We start from the raw sequence: 26775 nt of genomic DNA on the forward strand, positions 1-26775 counted from the left end.
AACAAAAAAATATAAAAGTGATCATATTTATAATAGCATCAAATACCTAGGGATACTAACAAAATGTGCAAACTTTCTGCACACAAAAAAAATCAAGGGAACTGTTTAAACGACCTACTAAACAAATGAGATTCACCATGTTTGTTGGAAAACAGCACTGTTAAGATGTCTGTTGTCCCCAAATTAATCTATAGATTTAAAGCAGAGTCAAAATCCCAGTTTTTTAGGAGGTGGAAATTGACATATTAATTCTAAAATTTATTATAAATACAAATGATTTTAAATGACCAAGAATCTTAAAGATGGCGGGAGGACCTGACCCACTCAATGTCCAGACTTACTATCAAGTCCCAGGCATGAGGTATGATAGTGGTAACAAGAAGAGACAAATGGATCTCTAGGATCTAGTCCAGGTGGGTGGCAGACCTCAATGTGAAAAAAACCCGAAAAGCTTCTAGATCTTGAAGACAACATAAGAGAACATCTTCATGACCTAGGAGTAGGGAAATTTTTCTTAAGCCTTAAAAAAGCATTATCCTGGGCTTCCCTGGTGGCGCAGTGGCTGAGAGTCCGCCTGCCGATGCAGGGGACGCGGGTTCGTGCCCCGGTCCGGGAGGATCCCACATGCCGCGGAGCGGCTGGGCCCGTGAGCCGTGGCCGCTGGGCCTGCGCGTCTGGAGCCTGTGCTCCGCAACGGGAGAGGCCACAACAGTAAGAGGCCCGCGTACTGCAAAAAAAAAAAAAAAGCATTATCCATAAAGGAAAAGATAAATTTGAATATATATTACAATTGAGAACTTCTTTTCTATCGGATGAACCATTAAGAGAATGAAAAGGGAAGCTACAAAGTAGAAGAGGATATTTGCAATCCCTGAATCTAACATAGGACTCATATCTAGAAAACACTAAAGAACTCCTCTGAACTGATAAAAGAAAGACATAAAAACGGGCACAAGACTTAAACAAGTACATTATAAAAAGAGAGATCCAAACAGCTGATGAGCATATGATAAAAAGCTCAATAGAATTCGTCAGAAAAATGCAAATTAAAGCCACAATGAAACACCACTACAGTTTTAACGACCGGAAGCACTCAAATGTAAAAGATTGACAAACACCAGGGATTGATGAGTTTGCGGAACAACTGGACTCCCGTCCGTTGCTGGTGGGAATGCAAAACGATGCAACCACTTTGGAATGGCAGCATCTGATTGAAGCTTTATCTTACACACTCACAACTTCCTCAGGAGAGCCTTTCTTTACCACTCTCCAAGGCCAAACACCTCTAGGCCACACCGGAGTGATTCTAAGACACACATCTGAGCATCTCTGAAATCAGGGTGCGCCCTAATGTAATCAGAGCTCTCATTCCAGATTTGCCCCAGTCACCTCTGCTTCATGGCGCTGTAGCCACAACACTGACACATGTCTGTCGAAATGGACTTCCTTCTTCACTCCTGGGAATCCTGAAACTGGAATTACTGGGTCAAAAGACATGCACATTTTTTCCAGTTATTTTTTAATTACACAACACATGAATACACCCATATTTTAAAATTCGGCACAAACCCTCCTAGTACCAGTCCTTCCCCAAAGGCAGCCACTCTCAGCAGTTTGCAATATATCCTTCTAGACTCTGTTCTTTGCACTTATATGCATATTGATATATGGTACACATATTACTAGAAGCTACCATTAGCCTACTTTCCATAAAGACGGTAGCAATACACATCTACCAGTAATAAATGAGAGGGTCAGCCCTTTGCCGCCTCTGGAATCGATCTTTCTAATTTTTTCCCAATCTGATACGTAAAAATCATCTCATGGTTGAAGTGTGTACTTCCCTTATACACAGAACTCAAATCCATCTCTTCCTCGTATCTGGAATTCCAGATTTTAGGAGGTCTCCCCTTCCATACTGCCTAACACCCTGAAGTTATACAAATATTCCCCTAAGCTTTCATCTACGATTGGTAGAGCTTTATTTCACACTACTTAGCTCTTTAATCCATCTGGAATTTATTTTTACAAACAATAGGAGAAGAATAATTATTTTTCCAACCAGAGCGCCAACTCTGCCCTCCCTGACCCACTCGATTAAAATGCCATTTTGGTCAGATATTAATGTCCCACATATACTTGGAATGTTTTCTGGACTTTGTCTTTCACTGATCCATCTCTGTGGCAAAGCCATAGTGTGCCTTGTTTATTGTAGCTTTATCATTAAGTTTCAAAATCTGGTGAAGAAAGTCCTCCCTCATTAAACTTTGAAAAATTATTAGCAGTTTTTGCACATTTTCCTTCCACATTAATGTTTAAAAACATCTTTCTCGGTTTTAAAAGCTTGGCTTTCTTGTTGGAAGTTCATTAAATCTGTTTACTTAAGAAGGCTATAGATAGTTTCATGATACTACATCTTCCCATCCAGATATTTTGTTCTTTGCTCTTTTTAGAGAAGTTTGGGCCTTTTTGTGCACTGGCTGTCCCGGACTCCTTGTACCTTACCATACATGCACTTTCCTTCCAAAAAAACAAAATAAAATAAAATTATTCCCTTCATCTGGATCTGGGTCTTTCCTGTTTATCCCTAGGTTTTACTGGTTTTATCACTACTGTGAGTGGAATTTTAAAGTTCTTCCACTTGTACCTGCATGTTGCTATTGACTATTGTATACTTTGTATCCAGTCACTTCTCTGAGTTCTCTTACTTTGATTTTTTCATCGACTCTTGGATATTCTAGCTAGAGTATCGTTTTGTCTCTTCTAGTTTTCACACTACAAATTTCATTTTGCTGTTTCTTACATTAGCTAGAACCTCAAAACAATGTTGCACAGAGACTCTAGGGGGCACCCATGGCTTGGTCCTGGTTACAGTGGTTTAGTAATTTCCCACTTAACACACCATATACTGTTGGTGCAACTACCAGCTTCGGCGGCACCTGGGAGCTCATGAGAAATGCAGGCTCTCAGGCCCTACTTACTGAATCAGGATCTGCATTTTAATAAGATTTCCCAGGTGTCTGATAATGTACTTTCAGGTTCAAGGCACACTGGTCTAGATGACTTCTTTCTATTCTGATTCTAGGTAAGAGTTTAGTAACAGGAAGAGCTATGGCAGTTGGGGTCTACCAAGTGCTTCTTGGCATCTACGGACCCCTAAAATACAACTTCCTCCTTTTTCGCGGCAATCGTGCATTTTAGGGTTTGATATCCTAATTCTGGGCCACCCCACGTCCTAGACCGTGAGGCCACCTCTCGGGCTGCAAGCATCATCACTCCTCACCACCTACTCCCGCACCCCCATCTCTCCAGCCCCTGGAGCATTTCGAGGGCCGAGATGGGTTGTCCTGCTTCAGCTCCCAGACCTGGTCAGTGCTCAGAAAACACCTGATTTAACTTGAGCTGTCGATCTTTTACGGCTCAGCCAGGGGGCCCCCTTCCTCCTCTCTAGATGCAGATGGATTTCCTTCCTCTCCCATCACCTTTGGCCCGCGAAAGACCCTACAGAAATTCCCACCATCAGTACCCAGCGGCTCCACCACCACGTGCACAAGACACCGTGCTGCACAGACTGGGCAAACCCCAGCATCTCAGAGGGGCCGGCGTGGGAGCCCCAGGGCCCAGCTGTGGACAGAGGCGTCCCGCTCACCCTAAGGTGACCCAGGGTCACAGAGCAACAGCCCCGACGCGGCAATGAGACGCTCCGCCCAGGGTGTTGCTGTTCGTTCACGACTGACCGGACGTCGTGGCCTTGGTTTCTGGACACGGGGTCATCAGGAGAGAGCCTGCCCCCCCCAGACGGGGCTGGGACGCAGCACGACCGGCCGGGAGCGACCCAGGAGAGAGGAGGCCGCTCCTCTCAACTCCCCAACAGGGAGAAAGCAAGCCCAGCAGCTCTGCCCTGCGATCCCAGGGCTGGGCTGGGCGATGGGGAGGCCGGAGGTGGCAATGTCCTTCCAGATGGCTCCGAGGGCAGTGAGGGCACTGGTCCCTCTGCTGGTCTCTCAGGGGTCAAGTGAAGGCCAGGGGCATGGGGGCACTGCCAGCACAGTGCCAGGAAGACCTCAGGCCCCTGTAGCACAGCTGGGCCTGGGCCCTGGGGCCACCTCGGGCTAGGACACTGCCTGAGGCCACCTGCAGGGGCAGAGGCCCAGCCATGCGTGCGCTGAAGGCTGCAAAGCCCGTCTTCTTCTGAGCCTGCCCAGGTCCCCTCTAGGTGACAGATGGCCACCAGCAGGGATCCAAGTCCGCAGAAAGAGTCTGGCCAGGTCAGGAGTCCCCGGGTGTCCTGACGTCCCCGAAGGAGCCACCTGCCCTCAGGGCAGGTAGAGCGCTACGACCACGTAGATGACCCAGCTGGTGGACACGAAGACCCCAAAAAGCAGGCTGAAGAGTACCAGCGAGCGGGCCTTGCGCGAGGCCTCCTCAGCCTGGGCCAGGTCCCCCCTGCCCAGGGCCGCACGAGTCTGCAACGAGATGGGGGGTGAGCGGACACAGAGTCCCCACTCCCTCCCGGAGGCACCATCGGGCCCGGCCTCAGTGCACAGACTGGACAGCTGACCCCGTGAGGCGGTCAGGGGCCTTCCCAGCGACGGGGGTGGCGGCTGCCGGCTCCTGGGCTCTGGCCACGGGCCTGACCCAGATCCACACCCTCCGTCCCATTGCCTACAATCCTCACAACAACCCCGAGTTTGGTGTCATCGTTGTCCCCACTTTGAAGATGAGGAAACGAAGGCTCAGAGAGGTTAAGTGACCCACCCTAGGGCCACACAGCTGGTGGTGGAGCCAGAACTGACAGGCAGGCAGCAGCCTCCGGAGTCCTGCCTCTGAGCTGTCCTGAGAACGTCTTTCTCCCCACAGTCCTGTCCTGCTTATGACGGGGGAGCTTGGCCATGGAGGGAGGTCAGCCTTGAGCAAAAGCCCCAGGGCCTTCCTACTCTGTCTAGTAACATGTCCTCACATTGGCATCATGCTAAGTCCCCAGGGTCTAACCTCTTGCCTGGCAATGGTCAGAAACAATCAGGAGGGAGGGACGGAGGAAGAAGAAAGAGTGTTATCGAGATGGTGGGGGGGTGGATGGACGGATGGACAGGGACAGGTGGTTGGATGAGTAGACAGATGGGTGCATTAATGGACGAACAGAGGGGTGGATGGATGGATGAATAGATGGAGACTAGAGAGATGGTGGATGAATGGGTGGGTAGGGGCTGAACAGACAGATGGGTAGCTAGACAGATGGAGGTGGATGGGTAGAAGTGAGTGGATGGATGGATGGCAGTCTCCACCTGAGTAAACACACGCCCCCACCGGATGGGCAGTTCCTTGGGCCTTAATCATCCACACCTTCAGTGTGAATTGTTTCCGTTGAATTTTCTAGGGCAGATCTTGAGTGACGGGGAGCAGAGACAGCCGAGGAGAGGGCGAGGACCGCACAGACAACTGGGCACTGATTTCCCAATCCTGCTCCCCTTCTCAGGGGGAAACACCAGGGGCCCAGTTGCTGGGGAAGGGGCTGTGTGGACCCCACCTGGGCCCTAGTGGCTGCAGGCTGGGAGGGCTGTACCGAGGACCGCCCCACGCCCACCTACCTCGTGGGAGTAGACGACAGCAATGAGCCCGGTGAGCAGGCAGCAGAAGAGGGTCACCAGCACGGACTCGACCATGTAGTCCTTGGGCAGGGGCCTGTGTTCCACCGTGGCCGGGGCTGGCACACCGGCCACGGCGCTGTTGTACTGTGAGGGCAGAGGCCACGGCGTGGTTAGGGAGCACGCAGCCTGCGACAGCCGTGGACCCGTCACTCCACCCACTGCCAATCCCCACCCAGTGAGGCTGCGGGTTGCCCAGGGGTCAAGGCCCCCCTTCTGCCCGCTCCCTCGGCACCCCCAGCCTATCACTCAGCCCCCAGAAGTCTCAGGGTTCTGCCCTCTACAAAGTGCTCAGTCCAGGGTCCAGCCACCAGTGTCTCCATGTCCCCACTGGGTCCCCACCAGGAGGGACCTCGAAGCTATCCTCCACAGGCAGCCAGTGTTTTGTTTTTCCCTAAAAATCTAATCAAGTCATCTCCTACCAAAGGCCCTGGGGACCCTCACGGTGGATCCCACCTTCCTATCCTCCCCTCCCCACTAAGCTGAACCAACCACCGTCATTGCCAGAAGACACGGACCTTGGCCCCCTGCACGCCTGTACTGTGCCCTCCTTCTCTCCTCTGCCTCAACTCTCCTATTCATCCCGTAGAACCCAGCTCAAATGCCCCCACTGCTGGGAAGCCTCCCACTCCCGCCCAATCCCCAAGCTGAGGGAGCCCTTTTCTACTGCTCCCCTGGGCACAGAAGCATACCCCTGCCGGCCGCTTGTGGTGACCTCTCACCTCCTGTGCGCCAAACTCTCCAGCCCAGGGAGGGAGGGACGGAGGGAGGGGCGAGGGGAGGAGGGAGGGGCGAGGGGAGGAGGGAGGGGCGAGGGGAGGAGGGAGGGGGAGTGAACAGGGAGGGGGGCGGCGCCCGCGGCCTGACTCACCACCGGGAAGGGAGCGAAGAGTGGCTGCGCAGTGGGCCCGGGGAAGAGCGGCGCGGGCGGGGGGTACAGGGCGGAGGCGGAGGGCGCGGGCGGGAAGAGCACAGGCTGCGGGAAGGGCGGCGGCGGGTAGAGCAGGTGCGTGGCCTTGGGGTCGGGCGGCGCGTAGGGCGGGGGCTCGCCCACGAAGCCGATGTTGGGGACCCCGCCGGCCGCCGCCTTGGGCGGCTGCCGGGCGTCGCCCGCGGCCTGGGCCTGGTCAGGGGTCGTCGCGGAGGCCTCGGCCGGGGGGTCGCCGGGGGTGCCCTCCGGCGCCGGGGCGCTGCCTCCGTCCGCGGCCGCTTCCTCGTTGGGCCCTCCGTCCTCCTCCAGGAGCTGCGGGCGGCGAGGGAGCTGCGGGAGCTCTGGGCGCGCGGCGCTCCCGGCGTCCTCGGGGCTGCCGCCCCCTTTCGCGTCCGCTCCTGGGAAGAAATGGCAGGGGTGGTGAGCCCCCAAGAGGCTGCTGGGCCAGGTGGGAGTCCTCCCCCCAAACCCCAGAACACAGCGCCTCCAAGGAGAAAGTCACAATGACCGTGCCGATCCTGACCCCTGGTGAACCCCGCACTCAGGCTTCTCCAAGCTGGGCCCTTGAATCTTTACCCAAAGTGCTACAATAGGACAAGAAAACTAAGGCTCAGAGAGGTGAGGTGCCTTCCTGGTGATCACACAGCCAGTACGTATGGCCGGCTGGGATGGAAGGCAGGCCTTGCCCACACCTGCCAGCCCCTCGTCCAGAGTGCCCCTGCTGGGAGGTGGCCCTGTCCCCACAGTCCTGCTGCCGCAGCCGTTGGAACCCGGAAGAAGCTTCAGCCCAGGGCAGCCCCCTCATAGGCTGTGCTGAGACACCGTCGAATGGGGGCTGGTCTGAGGAGATTAGCTGAGCCAATCAGGTTCTCGGCTCTGGAGTGGTCGGGCCCCCCAGCCAAGCGAGTGACTTCAAAGAGGCAGGAGGTCACTAAGGGCCAAGTGCCTTCTGAGGCAGAGAAGGAACAGAAACAGGAATGGGGTGGGGGAGGGGCAGGGAGAGGCCAGGAGCAGTGGGCGGAGAGCAGCCCACCCAGCAGCTTGGAGGGTGCTCAGAGGCCCTCAGCTGCCCAGCTGCCTTCCCTCCCTGGTCCTGGCCTCCAGCATCCGTACCATAAACTCTGGAGGCACCCCAGCTGGTCCCAGCAACTCCTGAAGGTCCCCCTGCACCTCCTAAGAGCAGTTCTGACCAGCTGAGCACCTCTAGGCCTCAGGTAGGTCCTGGAGGAACAACCTGGAAGGGTCCTGGGGCAGACCCCCTGGACCTGGGTGGGCATTCAAGGACCCACAGCAGGGACAGACAGCCCAGGGCGTGGCTTTGGAGGTTCATTTCCTAAGTGTCTTGAAGGGTTATAGAAGGCAGAGAATTAAGTAAATCAGACATGACAGTGACAGTGCTGCTGAGGGTGGAGAAGCCTTGCTGAAATCCCCCTCCCATCCTTCCCCCCACCTCCACCTCCCATACAGCTGGTGGGCGGAGTCAGAGGCTAGGGGGCCTTAGGGGAGAGATCCCCAATGGCAGGGAGTACTGAGCCCCTGAGAGCTCCCCACCCTCTTCCTCCAGCAGGCAGGGTCTCACTCAGGGCATCTCCCACACACCCATCTGGTGTTCGTGCCTCCACACCTCTACCCATGCCGTTCGCTCTACTTCTCTACCCCTTGAACCCGGACTCGGCCACGTGACTTGCTTTGGCCAATGGCTCATTAACAAACATCTTGCACACAGAGGCTTTAAAAACCTACATCTCGGGCAGAAGACCTAAATAGACATTTCTCCAAAGAAGATATACAGACTGCCAGCAAACACATGAAAGAATGCTCAACATCATTAATCACTAGAGAAATGCAAATCAAAACTACAATGAGACATCATCTCACGCCGGTCAGAATGGCCATCATAAAAAATTCTAGGAACAATAAATGCTGGAGTGGGTGTGGAGAAAAGGGAACACTCTTGCACTGCTGGTGGGAATGTGAATTGGTTCAGCCACTATGGAGAACAGTATGGAGGTTCCTTAAAAAACTACAAATAGAACTACCATATGACACAGCAATCCCACTACTGGGCATATACCCTGAGAAAACCAAAATTCAAAGAGTCATGCACCAAAATGTTCATTGCAGCTCTATTTACAATAGCCCAGAGAGGGAAACAACCTAAGTGCCCATCATCGGATGAATGGATAAAGAAGATGTGGCACATATATACAATGGAATATTACTCAGCCATAAAAAGAAACGAAATTGAGCTATTTGTAATGAGGTGGATAGACCTAGAGTCTGTCATACAGAGTGAAGTAAGTCAGAAAGAGAAAGACAAATACCGTATGCTAACACATATATATGGAATTTAAGAAAAAAAAATGTCATGAAGAACCTAGGGGTAAGGCAGGAATAAAGACGCAGACCTACTAGAGAACGGACTTGAGGTTATGGGGAGGGGGAAGGGTGAGCTGTGACAGGGCGAGAGAGAGTCATGGACATATACACACTAACAAATGTAGTAAAGTAGATAGCTAGTGGGAAGCAGCCGCATGGCACAGGGAGATCAGCTCGGTGCTTTGTGACCGCCTGGAGGGGTGGGATAGGGAGGGTGGGAGGGAGGGAGACGCAAGAGGGAAGAGATATGGGAACATATGTATATGTATAACTGATTCACTTTGTTATAAAGCAGAAACTAACACACCATTGTAAAGCAATTATACCCCAATAAAGATGTTAAAAAAAATAAAAAAATAAAAATAAAAACCTACATCTCTCCACATTACCGGGGCTGGTGAGGGATGAGGAGTTTGTGTTTAATGGGGACAGAGCTTCAGTTTGCAATGATGAAAACATTCCGGAGGTGGACGGTGGTGATGGTTGCACAACAACATTAATGTACTTAATGCCTCTGAACTGTACACTTATAAATGGTTAAAATGGTAAATCTTACATATATTTTACCAGCTTTTTAAAGCCTCTCTCTCCTGCTGATCACTACTAAAAACGCTAGACAAAATACAGAAGACACTACCCATAGACCCTGAAAAGTGAACAAAAGCAAGCAGATCGTGGAGTGCAGTCAGAACGCAGAAGTGACCATAAAGGGGGTGAATTTCCCTTTTTTTCCCTCTCATTTCCCTTGAAGCTCAAAGCTCCAGTCACAGAGCCACATGGTAGAGCACCAGAATGAGCAGCTAAAACTCCACTGGAAACTCGGTCATTCTAGCCAGAGGAACCAGGAAAGGGCCCCGGCAGAGTGGAAACAGTGGGGAAATCCTAGAGAGGAAGTAGCTTCAGAGGGGGATCCCCTAGTTTTGTATGTGCACTGGGGTGACCAACGTATATCAGCTTGCCCAGGACTTCCCCGGGTTTACTACTGCAAATCTCGCATCCAGGCAAACCCCTTAGTCCCAGGCAAACTGGAATGGTTAGTCATCTTAGAATGGATCCACAAAAGTCTTAGACTCACCCCCAAGCTGCATGTGTAGGAGACAGACCTAGACCAGCATAAGAAAGACTTTAAAATCTGGACCACTAGGGCTTCCCTGGTGGCGCAGTCGTTGAGAATCTGCCTGCCAGTGCAGGGGACACAGGTTCGAGCCCTGGTCTGGGAAGATCCCACATGCCGCGGAGCGGCTGGGCCCGTTGAGCCATGGCCGCTGAGCCTGCGCGTCCAGAGCCTGTGCCCCGCAACAAGAGAGGCTGTGATAGTGAGAGGCCTATGCACCGTGATGAGGAGTGGCCCCCACTTGCCGCAACTAGAGAAAGCCCTTGCACAGAAACGAAGAGCCATAAATAAATAATTTTTTTAAAGGCAAAATTCCTTTAAAAAAAAAAAAAACTGGACCACTAAAAAAGCCAGAAAACGATGAACAAAATGGCAATAAGTGCATACCTATCAATTACTTTAAATGTAAATGGACTAAATTCTCCAGAAGACAGAGTGGCTGAATGGATAAAAAGACAAGATCCATCTATATGCCGTCTACGGGAGATTCACTTCATATGTAAGCACACACAGACTGAAAATGAAGGAACAGAAAAACATATTCAATGCAAAAGGAAGCCAAAAAGCCTGGGGTAGCTCTACTTATATAACAAAAAGAGACTATAAAACAAAGACTGTAATAAGAGACAAAGAAGAGCATTACAAAATGATAAAGGGGTCAAATCCAACAAGAAGATATAACATTAGTAAATATTTATGCAACCAACATAGGAGCACCTAAACATAAAAGCAAATAACAACAGACCTAAAGAAAGAAATCGACAGCAATACAATAATAGTGGACTTTAATACCCACCTTACATCAATGGAAAAATCATCCAAACAAAAAAGAAAAAATCAATAAGGAAACAGCAACCTTAAAGGACATGTTAGACCAGATACACTCAATAGGTATATACAGAATATTCGATTCAAAAGAAAACACACATTCTCATCAAGTGCACATGGAACATTCTCCAGGATAAATAATGGTAGGCCACAAAGTAAGCTTTATAAATTTAAGAAGATTGAAATCATATGAAGCATCTTTGCCAACCACAACTGTATGAAACCAGAAATCAATTACAAAAAGAAAACTGGAAAATTCACAAATAAGGAGATTAAACAACATGCTACTGAACAACCAATGCGTCAAAGAAGAAATCAAAAGGGAAATTTTAAAAAAATACCTTCAGGGACTTCCCTGATGGTGCAGTGGTTAGGAGTCCATCTGCCAATGTAGGGGACATGGGTTCAATCCCTGGTCTGGGAGGATCCCACATGCCACAGAGCAGCTGGGCCCATGCACCACAACTACTGAGCCCACACGCCACAACTGCTGAAGCCTGTGTGCTTAGAGCCCATGCTCTGCAACAAGAGAAGCCACAAGAGAGAGCCCGGGCACAGCAACGAAGAGTAGCCCCCACTCACCGCAACTAGAGAAGGCCTGCACACAGCAACGAAGACCCAGTGCAGCCAATAAATAAGTAAATAAATAAATACCTCCAGACAAATGAAAATGGATAGAACATACCAAATCCTATGCAATGCATCAAAAGCAGTTCTAGGAGGAAAGTTCATAATAATAAATGCCTATACAACATCAGAAATCTCAAAAAAACACTCTATACCTCAAGGAACTAGAAAAAATGAAGCCCAAAGCTAGAAGTTAGGAAATAACAAAGATCAGAGTGGAGATAAATAAAATAGAGATTAAAAAGACAATAGAAAATATTAAAGAAACTAAGAGCTGGTTCTTTGAAAAGATAAAATGGACAAATCTTTAGTAGACTAAGAAAAAAAGAGAAGATTCAAATAAATAACATAAAAAATGAAAGAGGACACAATACCACCAATACCACAGAAATACAAAGGCTCATAAGAGACTACTATGAAAAATTACATGCCAACAAATTTGCCAACCTAGAAAACATAAATTCCTAGACACACACAATCTGCCAACACTGAATCATAAGAAAGAATATCTGAGCAGACTGATTACTAGGAGACTGAATCAGTAATCAAAAACCTCCCAGCAAACAGAAATCCAGGACCAGATGGCTACCAAACATTCAAAGAATTAATACCAATCCTCAAACTCTACCAAAAATGTAGAAGAGGCAGAAACACTTCCAAACACATTCTATGAAGCCAGCATTACCTTGATATCAAAACCAGAAAAGGATGCCACAAGAAAATTACAGACCAATATCCCTGATAAACATAGACATAAAAATCCTCAACAAAAAATATTAGCAAACAAAACTCAACAATACATTAAAAGAGTCATACATCATCATCAAATAGAATTCATTACAGAGATGCAAGGATGATTCAACAACTGCAAAAAAATCAATGTGGTATACCACATAAACAAAATGAAGAACAAACATCATATGATCATCTCAATAGATGTTGATAAAGCATGACAATTCAATATCTATATATGATAAAAACACTCAACAAAGTGGGTATAGCGGAAATGTACCTCAACATAATAATAAAGGTCACGTACGATAAGCTCACAGCCAATATCATATTAATGGTAAAAAAAAAAAAAAACTGAAAAGCTTTTGCTTTAAGATCAGGAACAAGACAAGGGTGCTCACTCTCACCACTTTTATTCAACAGAGTATTGGAAGTCCTAGCCACAGCAATCAGACAAGAAAAAGAAATAGAAGGAATCCAAATTGGAAAAGAAGAAGTAAAACTGTCACTATTTTAGATGACATGATATTATATATAGAAAACCCTAAACACTCCACCAAAAAACCTTTAGAATTAATAAATGAATTCAGTAAAGTTGCAGAATATGAATTCAATATACAAAACTCTGTTGCATTTCTATACACTAATAGCAAACTACAAGAGAAATTAAGAAAATAATCCCGTTATCAAATAGAATAAAATACCTATCAAATAGAATACTTAGGAATAAATTTAACCAAGCAGATGAAAGATCTGTACACTGAAAACAATAAGCCCTCAGTGAAAGAAATTGAAGAAGACAAATAAAAGATAGTCTGTGCTCATGGATTGGAAGAATTAATGTTGTTAAAATACCCATACTACCCAAAGCAATCTATAGGTTCAATGCAACTCCTATCAAAATTCCAACAGCATTTCTCACAGAAATAGGAGAAACAATCCTAAAATTTGTATGGAACCACAAAAGACCTCAAATAGCCAAAGCAATCTTGAGAAAGAAGAACAAAGCTGGAGGCATCATGCTCCCCAATTTCAAACTATATTACAAAGCTACACTAATCAAAACAGTGTGGTATTGGCATAAAAACAGATACACAGATGAATGTCAAAGAAGAAAAAGCTCAGAAGTAAACCAACATATATATCATGAATTGATTTATGACAAAGGAGCCAAGAATACACAATGGGGAAAGGACAGTCTCTTCAATAAATGGTGTTGGGAAAATTGGACAGCCACATGCAAAAGAATGAAACTGGACCACTATCTTACACCATATCCCCAAATTAACTCAAAATGGTTTAAAGACTTGAGTGTAAGACCTGAAACCATAAAACTCCCAAAAGAAAACATAGGCAGTAAGCTTCTTGACATCAGTCTTGACAATGATTTTTTTAGATTTGAAGCCAAAAGCAAAGGCAACAAAAGCAAAAACACCCAAGTTGGGATTACATCAAACTAAAAAGTTTCTGCACAGCAAAGGAAACCATCAACAAAATGAACTGGCAACCTACTGAATGGGAGAAAATATTTGCAAATCATATATCTGACAACAGGTTGATATCCAAAGTATATAAAAAACTCATAAAACTCAATAGCAAAAAATAAACCCACAATTAAAAATTGGGCAGAGGGGTCTTCCCTGGTGGTCCAGTGGTTAAGACTCCATGCTCCCAATGCAGGGAGCCCAGGTTCGATCCGTGGTCAGGGAACTAGATCCCACAAGCATGCTGCAACTAAGAGCCTGCATGCTGCAACTAAGATCCCGTGTGCCACGACTAAGACCTGGCACAGCCAAATAAATAAATAAATTTTTTTTAAAAACTGGACAGAGGATCTGAGCAGACATTTTTCCAAAGACATAAGGGGGGCCAACAGGTACATGAAGAGATGCTCAATCAGGGAAATGCAAATCAAAACCACAATATCACCCCACACCTGTTAGAATGGCTATCATCAAAAAGAAATAACAAGTGTCGGTGAGGAGGTGGAAAAAATGGAATCCTTGTGCACTGTTGGTGGGAACATAAACTGGCGTCACCACTACGGAAAACAGTATGGAGATTCCTGAAAAAATTAAAAATAGAACTACTGTATGACCCAGCAATTCCACTTCTGGGTATTTATCTGAAGGAAACGAAAACACTAACTCAAAAAGCTATATGCACTCACACATTCATTGCAGCATTATTTTCAATAGCTAAGATGTGGAAACAACCTAAGTGTCCACCGATGGATGAACAGATAAAGAAAATGGTATATATCTAGACACACACACAATAGAATATTATTCAGCAGAATGAAATCTTGCTATTTGCAACAACAGGGATGGACCTTGAGAGCATTACGCTAAGTGAAACAGGTCAGACAGAGAAAGACAAATACTGCATGATCTCACTTACATGTGAAATCTGAAAATAAAATTAAAAGATAAAAAACCTGAGTTCATGGATATAGAGAACAGATTGGTGGTTGCCTGAAGTGGGGATGGAGGTGGGCAAAATGAGTGAAGGGCGTCAAAAGGTACAAACTCAGTTATAAAATAAATAAGTCCTGGGGATGTAGTGCACAGCATGGTGACTATAGTTAATAATACTGTATTGTTGGGACTTCGCTGGTGACGTGGTGGATAAGAATTTGCCTGCCAATGCAGGGGACACAGGTTCGATCCCTAGTCCAGGAAGATCCCACATGCCGTGGAGCAACTAAGCCCATGCGCCACCACTACTGAGCCTACACTCTAGAGCCCGTAAGCCACAACTACTGAGCCTGTGTGCCACAACTACTGAAGCCCACACGCCTAGAGCCTGTGCTCCACAACAAAGAGAGGCCACAGCAATGTCTCAGCCTGCACACTGCAACGAAGAGTAGCCCCCGCTCGCCACAACTAGAGAAAGCCTGCATGCAGCAACAAAGACCCAACGCAGCCAAAAAACAAAAAACCTTAAAAAAAAATACTGTATTGCATATTTGAAAGTAGCTAGAAGAGTGGTTCTTGAAAGTTCTCATCACAGGAAAACAATTTTTCTAACTATTATGGTGATAGATGTTAACTGGACTTATTGTGGTGATCATTACACAATATATACAAATATCAAATCATTACATTGTACACCTGATATTAATGTAATGTTATGGCAATTGTACCTCAATACAAAAACAGAAAACTGGACCAAGATTGGACATGCTACTCATACAAGGTGAAACAACTAGTGATCTGAAACTACCAAGGTTGACTGCCTACTGAAACAAAACATATCAAGACTTTCCAGGGAATTATAACAGGAGTGAGAACCTACACAACATAATATTCGCAATGTACAGCACACAATCCCAAAATCATTCACCATACAAAGAACTAGGAAAATGTGACCAGTCCTCAAGGGAAAAGACAATCAACATATGTCCACCTGGAGATGACCTAGACGTTGGAATTATCAGAAAAAACAGCTGTTATAACTAGGCTCCATGAGGAAAGATAAACACACTTGAGAAAAGCTCTCAATAAAGAATTAGAAAGTTTGATGGGAAAAAAAAGGAACCAACTGGAAATTTTCAACTAAAACACATAGTATCTGAATTTTTTTTAACATCTTTATTGGGGTATAATTGCTTTACACTGAATAATTTTTTTAAATTCACTGATTGGTCTCAATATCAAAATGGAGGTGACAGGGGAAAAAAGTCAGTGAACTTGAAGAAGCACCAATCCAACAAACAGATTAAAGTGAAGAAAAAAAAAAAAAAAAAAAGCATAGTGCCCCAGGGACCTGTGTGGTAACACAAGAAGGTCTTCACTCCATGTACCGGTCAAGTCCCAGGACAGATTTTAGGAAAAATATATTTGAAGTAATAATGACTGCTAACTTCCTAAATGTGGTGAAAGACAAATTCATAAAACTCAGAAAATCCAGAACAGGCACTCTGTGGGAGCAAACCACTCAGATACATCACCATAAAACTTCTCAAAACCAAGGATAACAGCAAAGCCTTGAAAACAGGCAGAGAAAAATGACACGTTATATACAGGGGAACAACAATTTGAATTTCCATAGTCAAGAGACGACCGAGGTCAGAAAACAGTGGATCCACCCAGAAATCGATATCTAAAGGAAATGTCCTTCAAGGACTTCCCTGGTAGTCCAGTGGTTAAGACTCTGTGCTTCCAGAGCAGGGGAGGGCGGGTTTGACCCCTGGTTGGGGAATTAAGGTATCACATGCCACAAGGCCCCAAAAAATAAAAATAAAATAAAACATAAAGGAAATGTCCTTCAGGAATAAAGGCATGTATTCATTTTCTATTGCTGTATAACAAATTATCATAAATATAGTGGCTTACAACACTCATCCACCTCACATCCATATAATGACTACAGTCAAAAAATAAATAAAACCGGGCTTCCCTGATGGCGCAGTGGTTGAGAGTCCGCCTGCCGATGCAGGGGACACGGGTTCGTGCCCCGGTCCGGGAGGATCCCACATGCCACGGAGTGGCTGGGCCCGTGAGCCATGGCCGCTGAGCCTGTGCGTCCAGAGCCTGTGCTCTGCAGCAGGAGAGGCCACAACGGTGAGAGGCCCGTGTACAGCAAAAATAAATAAATAAATAAATAGATAGATAGATAGATAAATAAAACCCAGAGGCTAGGATGTGGAGAAATCAGAGCCCTTGTGCACTGTTAGTGGGAATGTAAAATGGTGCAGCCATATGGCAATTCCACAAAAAATTAGAAATAGAATATTTCCAGGGAATTCTCTGGCAGTCCAGTGGTTAGGACTCGGCCCTTTCACTGCTGTGGCCTGAGTTCAATCCCTGGTCGGGAAACTAAGATCCCACAAGCCTCATGGTGCGGCTAAATAAAAAAATAAATGTTTTAAATAAATAAATAAATAAAAAGAGAATTTCCACATTAACCAATAATTCCACTTCTGGGTATATACCCAGAAGACCTGAAAGCAGGAGCTTTAAGAGATATTTATACACCCATGTTCATAGCAGCACCATTCACAAAAACTAAAAGGTGGAAGCAACCCAGGTGTCTACCGACAGATGAATGGATAAGCAAAGTGTGGTCTGTCCATACAATGGAATATTATTCAGCCTTTAAAAGGAAGGAAATTATGACAACAAGGAGGAAACTTAAGGACGTTACTCTAAGTGAAATAAGCCAGTGACAAAAAGCAAATATTGTATGATTCCACTGTCTGAGGTCCTCAGAGGTGTCAGACTCAGAGACAGACAGGGGAATGGTGGTTACCGGGAACCGGGATAGCGGCGGGGCGGGGTGGGGAATGGAGACATTATTTAATGGGTAGAGAGTTTCAGCGTGGAAAGATGAAAGAAATTATGCAGATGGGTGGTGGTGACGGTTACACAACAAAGTAAATGCATTCAGTACCACTGAACTGTACACTTAAAAATTGTTAGGATGATAAATGTTATGTTATGTGTCTTTTACAACAATTTTCTTAATGGGGAAAAATTACCAAAATGCTCATGTACTAACTCACAGTTCTGTAGGTCAGAAGTCCAGGCTGACTCCACTCAGGGTCTTACCAGGCCAACATCAAGGTGTCAGTTGTAGTGGGCTCTTACCTGGAGCTCTAAGGAAGAATCTCTATGCAAGCTCACTCAGGTTGTTGGCAAATTCCAGTTCTGTGGGTCTGAGGTTCTCTGCTCCCAGAGGCTGCCCACCGTCCTTCCCATGTGACTATTTCGATCATGAAAGCCAGGGATGCACATCAGACCCCTCTCATGCTTCAGAATTCCCTGTCTTCCCTTCTACTACCAGGTAGAGAGATAGTTCTGCTTTTAAAGGGCTCGCCTGATTAGGTCAGGCCCACCCAGAAACACTCTCTGTATTTTAAGATCAACTGACTTGAGACTTTAATTCCATCTGTAAAATCCCTTCACAGCAGTACCTATACTAGTGTTTGACTGAATAACTAGGGAAGGGAAACCTGGGTGTCATCTTTAGAGCTCTGCCTACCACAGGTAAAATAAAGTCATTCTCAGACGAAAGAAAACTAAGAGAATTCCTTGCCAGAGAACTTCTGTTAACAGAAAGGCTAAAAGAAGTTCTTTGGGCTGAAAAGAAATAATACCCGAGGTAAACCTGAAACTTCAGAAATAAAGGAAGAACCACAGATGTATAATTATGGGGGTGAATATAAAAGATAAGTTTTTCCTCTTAAATCCTCTAATATATGCCGGTGGAAGGCCAAAATGGTAACATTTTATGATGAGTTTGCAATGTGTACAGATGTATTACACATGAAAACTATAACACTTATTAAGCTTATAAATGGATGGGCATGAGGGTGAAGAGACCTCTAAGGTTACAAGGGTCTACATTTTACTGGAAGTGATACAATACTAACTCTAAGTAGACTATGAAAAGTTAGGTATGTATTTTAACCCCTAGAGCAACCACTAAAAAAATAACATGAAGCTATGCAGCCATAACAGCAAGAGATAAAATGGAATACTAGAAAATATTTAAGTCATACCCAAAAAAGGTAGGGAGTGGGGCACAGCACTGGAGTAGAAGAGGTAGAAACCAGAGGAACAAAACAGAGGCAAAGAGAAAACAGCAATAAAATTATATACTTAAATGCAACCATATCAATAATTACTTTAAATGTTGATGGTCTAAACTTTCCAGTTAAAATGCAGAGATTGACATAATGAATAAAAACCAAGACTTACAAGCAACCTACAATAGATAAACTTTAAATATAAAGACACAGAGCTGAAAGTAAATGGGTGGAAAAAGATATGCCAAATAAACAGTAAGCAAAAAAGACTGGAGTGGCTCTTTTAATATCAAATAAAATAGGCAAAGCCTGGGCGTCTAGAGCCCGTGCTCCGCAGCAAGAGAAGGCACTGCAATGAGAAGCCCACGCACCGCAACGAGGAGTAGCCCCCGCACGCCGCAACTAGAGAAAGCCCGTGCGCGGCAACAGAGATCCAACACAGCCAAAAAAGGAAAAAAAAAAAGTCAGAGTTAAAGAAGATGTGGTGTATATATATATGTATGTGTATATATATATGTATGTTTGTGTAATACACACACACACACACACACAATGGAATACTACTCAACCAAAAAAGAGAGACAGAATGAAATAATGCCATTTGCTGCAACATGTATGGACCTAGAGATGATCATACTAAGTGAAGTCAGACAGAGAAAGACAAACATCAGATGATATTTCTTATATGCAGAATCTAAAATATTATACAAAGGAACTTATTTACAAAACAGAAACAGACACATACATAGAAAACAAACTTATGGTTACCAAAGGGGAAAGGGAGGAGGGAGGGATAAGTAAGGAGTTTGGGATTAGCAGATACAAACTATAATACTATATATAAAAGAGATAAACAAGATCCTACTGTACAGCACAGGGAACTATATTCAATATCTTGTAATAACCTATAATTGAAAAGAATCTGAAAAAGGGTATACATATATATATATATCACTTTGCTGTACACTTGAAACTAACACAATATTGTAATTTAACGATACTTCAATTTTTTTTAATGGCTTAAAAAATTTAAAAACAGGGGATTCCCTGGCAGTCCAATGGTTAGGACTCCGTGCTTTCACTGCCAAGGGCGCGGGTTGGATCCCTCGTTGGGGAACTAAGATCCCACAAGCCGCACAGCCAAAATTTTTTTTAAAAAGTACAAATTTCCAGTTATAAGATAAAATTATAAAAATATTTCCAGTTATAAGATGGGTACTCGAGATGTAACGTACAACATGATAAATTAACACTGCTGAATGTTATGTACGAAAGTTATTGAGAGTCGATCCTGGGAGTTCTCATCACAAGGAAAAAATATCTGGGGAGTTCCCTGCCAAGGACACGGATTTGATCACTGGTTGGGAAACTAAGATCCCACAAGCTGCAGAGCGCGGCCAAAAAAAAATAAAGGTTTAAAAAAATAAACAAAAAACTCTTTAAAGGATGAAAGAGTATTTTAGGTAGGAAGGATTTGGGGCTGACCACATAATTCTCGATTCCAAGCAGGTGAAAAAATGTTATATATGATGGTGTGAGGAATGGAGGGATTAGTGGGGAAGACTTCTTTTTCCTTAAAATTCTTCTTAAAATGGACATGTGAGAATAATGTTCTCAGTGATTGTAACTACTTGAAGATTTCCAGAAGGTGTAATTCTAACTTTTCAAATATGACGTAGATTATCGAAGTTCAGTAAGAATTAGCATAAAATAGTAGCATTATCGTAATATAAGAGGATGAAACACAGGACAGAGTATAATAAATTCATGTAATCCTTTTGAAATAACTGTAAAGAAGTTGGGGAAAGTTTTCTGTCTAAACAGAAAGTTTTCTAGCTGTTGTAAAGCACTAAATTCACTTTAAAAATATTAACCATGGGGCTTCCCTGGTGACGCAGTGGTTAAGAATCTGCCTGCCAATGCAGGGGACACGGGTTCAAGCCCTGGTCTGGGAAGGTCCCACATGCCGCGGAGCAACTAAGCCCGTGAGCCACAACTACTGAGCCTGCGCATCTGGAGCCTGTGCTCCGCAACGGGAGAGGCCGCGACAGTGAGAGGCCCGCGCACCGCGATAAAGAGTGGCCCCCGCTCGCCGCAACTGGAGAAAGCCCTTGCACAGAAACGAAGACCCAACACAGCCAAAAATAAATATAAATAAATTAATTTTTAAAAAATGGTCCACATCAAAAAAAACTTAAAAAAAATATTAACCATGCATGCTTATTAAAATAAATGCTTGGCTTTTAGAAAAATAAAATAAATAAAAAGGACATTCTTTAAAAAAACAAAACAAAACTGGAGGACTTCACCTGATTTCAAGGCTTATTCTAAATCTACAATAAACGAGACAGTTCATATTAATGAAATGATAGACACATACATCAATGTAGCACTAAAATAGTAGAGTATCAAAACAGACGCACATATCTACTTGGTCAGGTGATTTTTGCCAAATGGGGAAAGGAAAGTCTTTTTAATAATTGCTGTAAGAGCAACTGGCTATCTTTGTGGGAAAAAAGCGAATGTTGACTCTTTCCTCACAACATACACAGAAATTAACTAACATACATCATAAACCCAAATGTAACACCTAAAACTAGAGAACTTCTGGAAAAAATATAGGAGAATATCTTTGTTACCTTAGACTGGATAAATAAATACTATGTATGACACCAAAAGCATGATCCACAGGAGAAAACAATGCATCTATTGGACTTCAAAATAAAAAACTTCCTTCAAAAGACACCACTAAGAAATACAAAGTCACATCACAGAGTGGGAGAAAACATAACACATACATCAGACAAAGGAGTTGTATCAACACTGTACAAAGACCTCTTAAACTCAATACTAAGTCAAATATCCCAATAAGAAAGTGGACCAAATATTTGTCTACTTCACCAAAGCAGACACTCAAATGGCCAATAAGCACATAAAAAGATGCTCCATGTCTTTAGTCCTCAGAAATGCCATGAAAATTAGAAATGCCAATTAAAACGAGATATCGCTACACATCCATTAGAATGGCTAAAATTAAAAACAAAACCAACCAAGCTAACCTTGGCACGTTTGGTAAGGACGTAAACAAACGCTGCAAGTAGGAAAATAAAATAGTAAAAACCACTCTGGGAAACAGTCTGACAATTTCCTAAGAAGTTAAATATACGTATACCGTAAGATTCGGCTATTCCACTCCTAGGTGTTTACTCAAGGGAAATAAAAATATAGAACCACACAAATTTGTATAGAAGCTCTGTTTGCAGTAGACCCAAACTGAAAACAACCTCCAAAGTCCACAACCAGATGAATGGATAAGGCAGTTGCGCTGTATCCACACTGGAATATGTCTGCAGAGGCGGCTCTGTGCTCCCTGCCTCCGGACATGTAATTCTCTCCCCTTGAGTGTCCCGGACTGCATGACGTTTTTACTGCGTGACTTTTCTTTTCTTGGCCATGTTGCTCGGCTTGTGGGATCTCAGTTCCCCGACCAGGGATCAAACCCGCACCCTCGGCAGTGAGAGCACAGAGCCCTAACACTGGACCCCCAGGGAATTCCGTGCATGACTTCTAATGAAGAGACTATGGCAGCAGGCATGGGGTCACTTCTGAGATGAGGTGCTTTTTCTTTTAATATTTTATCTATTTATTCATTTATTTATTTATTTTGGCTTCACCGGGTCTCAGTTGCCACATGCGGGATCTAGTTCCCCAACCAGGGATCGAACCCAGGCCCCCTGCGTTGGGAGTGTGGAGGCTTACCCACTGCACCACCAGGGAAGTCCCAAGATTGGGTTTTAAAAAGATCATGGCTTCCTGTCAATTGCTCTGTCTCTGGCAACTCCAGGAGGAAGTGAACCATGGTGGGAGGGGCCCACGTGACGCAACAGGACACTGAGGCCCTAGCCAACGACCCAGGAGGCACCGAAACCTGCCAACAACCAGGTGAGTGCGTTTGCAGGCAGCCTTTCAGCCTCTGCTGAGTCTTGAGGTGACTGCACCCTGGCTGATGACTTGGCTACAACTTCAGGAGAAACTCAAGCCACAGGCACCCAGCCCAGCCACACCAGGCTGTGCAGTAATAAATGGGGGCTGTTTAAAACCTAAGTGTTGAGGGTACAGAGCTTCCTCAACTCACGATGGGGTTACCTCCTGAGAAACCCATCCAAAGTTGAAAATATTGGGCTTTCCTCCTGGCACAGCGGTTAAGAATCCTCCTGCCAATGCAGGGGACGCTGGTTCGAGCCCTGGTCCGGGAAGATCCCACATGCTGCAGAGCAACTAAGCCCGTGCACCACAACTACTGAGCCTGCGCTCTAGAGCCCGCGAGCCACAACTACTGAGCCCTTGTGCCACAACTAATGAAGCCCAGACGCCTAGAGCCCGTGCTCCGCAACAAGAGAAGCCACCGCAATGAGAAGCCCGCACACCACAACGGAGAGTAGCCCCCGCTCGCCACAACTAGAGAAAGCCTGCACGCAGCAATGAAGACCCAACGCAGCCAAAAGGACGGACCTGGGCAGTACGGAGGCGGTGCACTGGGCCTGGCAGCATCCGGGGGGAGGAGGGGAAGGGAGCTGACAAGAGCAACAGGGCAGATCAGATCTCTCTTCTCTCCCCTCTCAGTGCCCAGGGCAGAGCTGGCCTGGTGGATATGGGATAAGGTTCTTTTTTTTTTTTTTTTGGCCATGCCACGCAGCATGCAGGATCTTAGTTCCCCGACCAGGGATTGAACCCGGGGCCCCAGCAGTGAAAGCACCAAGTCCTAAGCACTGGACCGCCAGGGAAGTCCCTGGGCTGAGATTCTGGGTCATGATCAGCGGCTGGAGCTCAGGGGCCAGACTGCCCGGGCTGCTTCCTCACCCTTAAAAGGGGGACGTCACCACTTCTCGGGGTTATTGTGGGGATGAAATGAGTGTACGCATGTACAGTGCTTGGGCACTCCGCTAACCCTGGCTACCGTCATCTGAGGTTAGGAAGCGGCTGGGAGATGAGAAACTGGAAGGGTGTTCCGGCCAGTTTGGGGAATCGGTGAGAAGTGGGGGAAATCAAAGCCAATGAGGAATGAGATAACACGTAACGTCAGCAAGGTTTGCGACTTCTGAGTTTGATCCAGAGAGCTGGGCTCTTCCAAGAGGACCTCCGTGGGGGGCTTCAGGGTTGCTGATCTATTGGAGAGTGGGTGTGGCCTAAATATCCCTGCGGGAGACACCAGGGCAGCTCCCAACCTCACCAACCCAGCCAAGGGCTGGAGTTTTCAAATAAGGCAGCAAGAACAAAAGGAACATTGTGGGGAAAATGAGACGTTGTGTTTGCCGTCTACGCTAGAGGGCCTTCCTCTAAGCCCAGGGGCCACTGGCTGACCTACTTATGAAGCTCTCAGCCAAAATCCACCACCCTTGGTACACAAAGCCCCCAGACCACCCTCTGAATGTGCAGCCGGGCAGAGGCACCCAGCCGCCAGCCATTCAATCCCACACGTTTCCACTGGGCAACTCCTGTGGACTAGTGTTCTAGGCTCAGAAATACAATTCTGGACGGACCGAGAGATGATCATACTGAGTGCAGTCAGTCAGACAGAGAAAGACAAACATCATGTGACATCACTTACAGGTGGCATCTAAAAAACTGACACAAATGAACTTGTTTACAAGACAGTAACAGACTCACAGACATAGAAAACATTTATGGTTACCAAAGGGGAATGGGATGGGGGATAAATTAGGAGCTTGGGATTAACAGCTACAAACTACTATATATAAAATAGATAAACAACAAGGACCTACTGTAGAGCACAGGGAACTATATTCAATACCTTATAATAACCTATAATGGAAAAGAATCTGAAAAAGAATATATACATAACTGAATCACTTTGCTGTACACCTGAAACTAACACAACACTGGAAATCAACTATACTTCAAATCAACTATACTTAAAAAAAAAAAAAAGAATTCTCTACACAAACCCCACAAAAATACCATGATTTCAGCAGGGTCAGGTGCCTGTGGGGCTGCTAAGTGGATGAAGCCAGCTTTGCCACCCTGTGAACCCTGGCTCTGTGACCTTAGAGACAAACTCTCCACGTCTCCCTTTCCTCATCTGTAAATGAGGATAATAATAGTAACCATCATTTAAAAATAATAACAGGGACTTCCCCGGTGGCGCAGTAGTTAAGAATCCGCCTGCCAACGCAGGGGACACGGGTTCGAGCCCTGGACCGGGAAGATCCCACATGCCGCGGAGCAGCTAATCCCGTGCACCATCACTACTGAGCCTGCGCTCTAGAGCCCGCGAGCCACAACTACTGAAGCCCGCGCGCCTAGAGCCCGTGCTCCGCAACAAGAGAAGCCACCGCAATAAGAAGCCTGCGCACCGCAACGAAGAGTAGCCCCCGCTCTAGCGAAAGACCGCGGGCAGCAACTAAGACCCAAGGCAGCCAAAAATAAATTAATTAAAATAAAATAAGATAATAAAAATAGTAACAGTGGACACATGCTCAGGCTCTGTTCTGAGCTTCCTTACAGTAGCTCAGGTCAGCCTCAGGTGTGTCTTATTATCCCGTTTCACAGGTGAGAGAACTGAGGCTCCCAGCAGGTAACCTGAGCCTAGGAGGCGCTCCCTCGGTTGCTGGCACGGGAGTGCCCCGGGGAGACGCCGAGCCCCTGCCCCAGTTATCATAACAAAAACCGCAGCTACCCCGGCCGCCTGGGTAAATACCTGGCCCGATGACGCGAAGATAGGGCTGCAGAATAAATAAATTTGCTGGCGGGGCTGCCCGGCCATGGCCTCGGGTTCTCGGGTTCTCGACACCCGAGCCTCGGCGGGACATTCCAGCCGGAAAGGGGGGCCGGGAGCTTGGTGGGAGGTGCTCGAGGGCCCGGGGTGCTGGCGACAGATCAGTCAGGCGGGGCCGGTCCCCATTCGCAGCAGCAACCCCTCGGGAGCCCCTTGCACAAGGAATCTAGGTGCGCCCCGCCCCAGGTTCGCGGGGGCGGTGGGTCAGGCGGACTCCGCACCGCCCGCCGCTCCGGGTCCCGCCGCCGTCACCACCAACCCCTGCCCGGCCAGCCTGGGACTCCCGAGGGCAAGGCCGGGGTCTCAGTTCACCACCCCCCGCCCCGCCCAGGGCTGGCTGCGCCGCGGGCCGCCGGAGTTGCCGGGCTGAGCCTCCCCGCGCCCCGCACCCCGTCTGCCCAGCTACCTAGCACGCCCCCGGCCCCCGCCCCGCCTCTCTCGGTCCCCGATTCAGTCTGCGGGATCTCCTGCCGTCTCTTCCCGGCTCTCTCTCCCTCCCTGGCCCTGTCTCTGCCCCCCTTGGCAGGGTGGCCCCCTTCCCCGCTCCAAGGACTGCAGCCTAACCCGTTCACCACCTTTGTCCGGTGAACAGTCATTAGAGGAAGGACGGGGCGTGGGGGAGGGAGGGGAAGTGCCCCCCCACATCGCCACTGCCGGGCATCTGCTGCCCGCCCGAGGGCTGCCCCTCCCCGGCGGAGGGGGCTGCGGCCAAGGTGCCCGAACTCCCCGCAGCGGCCTCCGGGACCCTCAGTTCCGGGTGGGAGAGAGAGGCGTCCCAGGGCAGGCCAGCCTCGGGGCCCGGGACGGGGTCGCCCTCGCCTTCCCCGGGGGACGGGACCCCCGGGAGCGCGCACCGGGCCCGCCGCTCTTACCTGCGTCCATGGCGAGACCAGCTGGGCTGCACGCCTCCCGCGCCCGGCGCCTCCCGCCGCCGCCGTCGGGCCCGGCTCCGCTTTCGCGGGCGGCTCGGGTTTCCTGGTGCCGGCAGCGCGGCCGGTTAATCATTGACCGCCTGGATTGCCCGCGGCTGTGTCAACAGGCGGCTCCGCGCGCGCCCCGGCGCTGGGGCCCGAACCTGCGGGCGCCCGCCAGCCTGACCGCCTCGGCAGGACCCGCGCCCGGCGGCCCCCCGGGGAGGAAGCCGAGTTGGAGGCGGGTGGGAGGAGGGAAGCAGCCCAGGCCCAACTGGGA

General features: G+C 47.1%; 1 protein-coding gene across 1 annotated transcript; it reads right to left on the reverse strand.

The window, feature by feature from the left end:
• Positions 1-1306: 1306 nt before the first annotated feature.
• PRRT1B (proline rich transmembrane protein 1B) lies at positions 1307-26547 on the reverse strand. Its single transcript, XM_082842728.1, has 4 exons — positions 26457-26547; positions 6517-6974; positions 5589-5732; positions 1307-4466 (listed from the first exon to the last, which is right to left on the reverse strand). Exons 1-4 carry the CDS (start codon positions 26464-26466, stop codon positions 4317-4319), a joined length of 762 nt encoding a protein of 253 aa, XP_082698854.1. The 5' UTR covers positions 26467-26547; the 3' UTR covers positions 1307-4316.
• Between the last annotated feature and the right edge of the window lie 228 nt (positions 26548-26775).

This window comes from Leucopleurus acutus, assembly GCF_964270905.1.
Source record: "Leucopleurus acutus genome assembly, chromosome: 7".
NCBI lineage: Eukaryota > Metazoa > Chordata > Mammalia > Artiodactyla > Delphinidae > Leucopleurus > Leucopleurus acutus.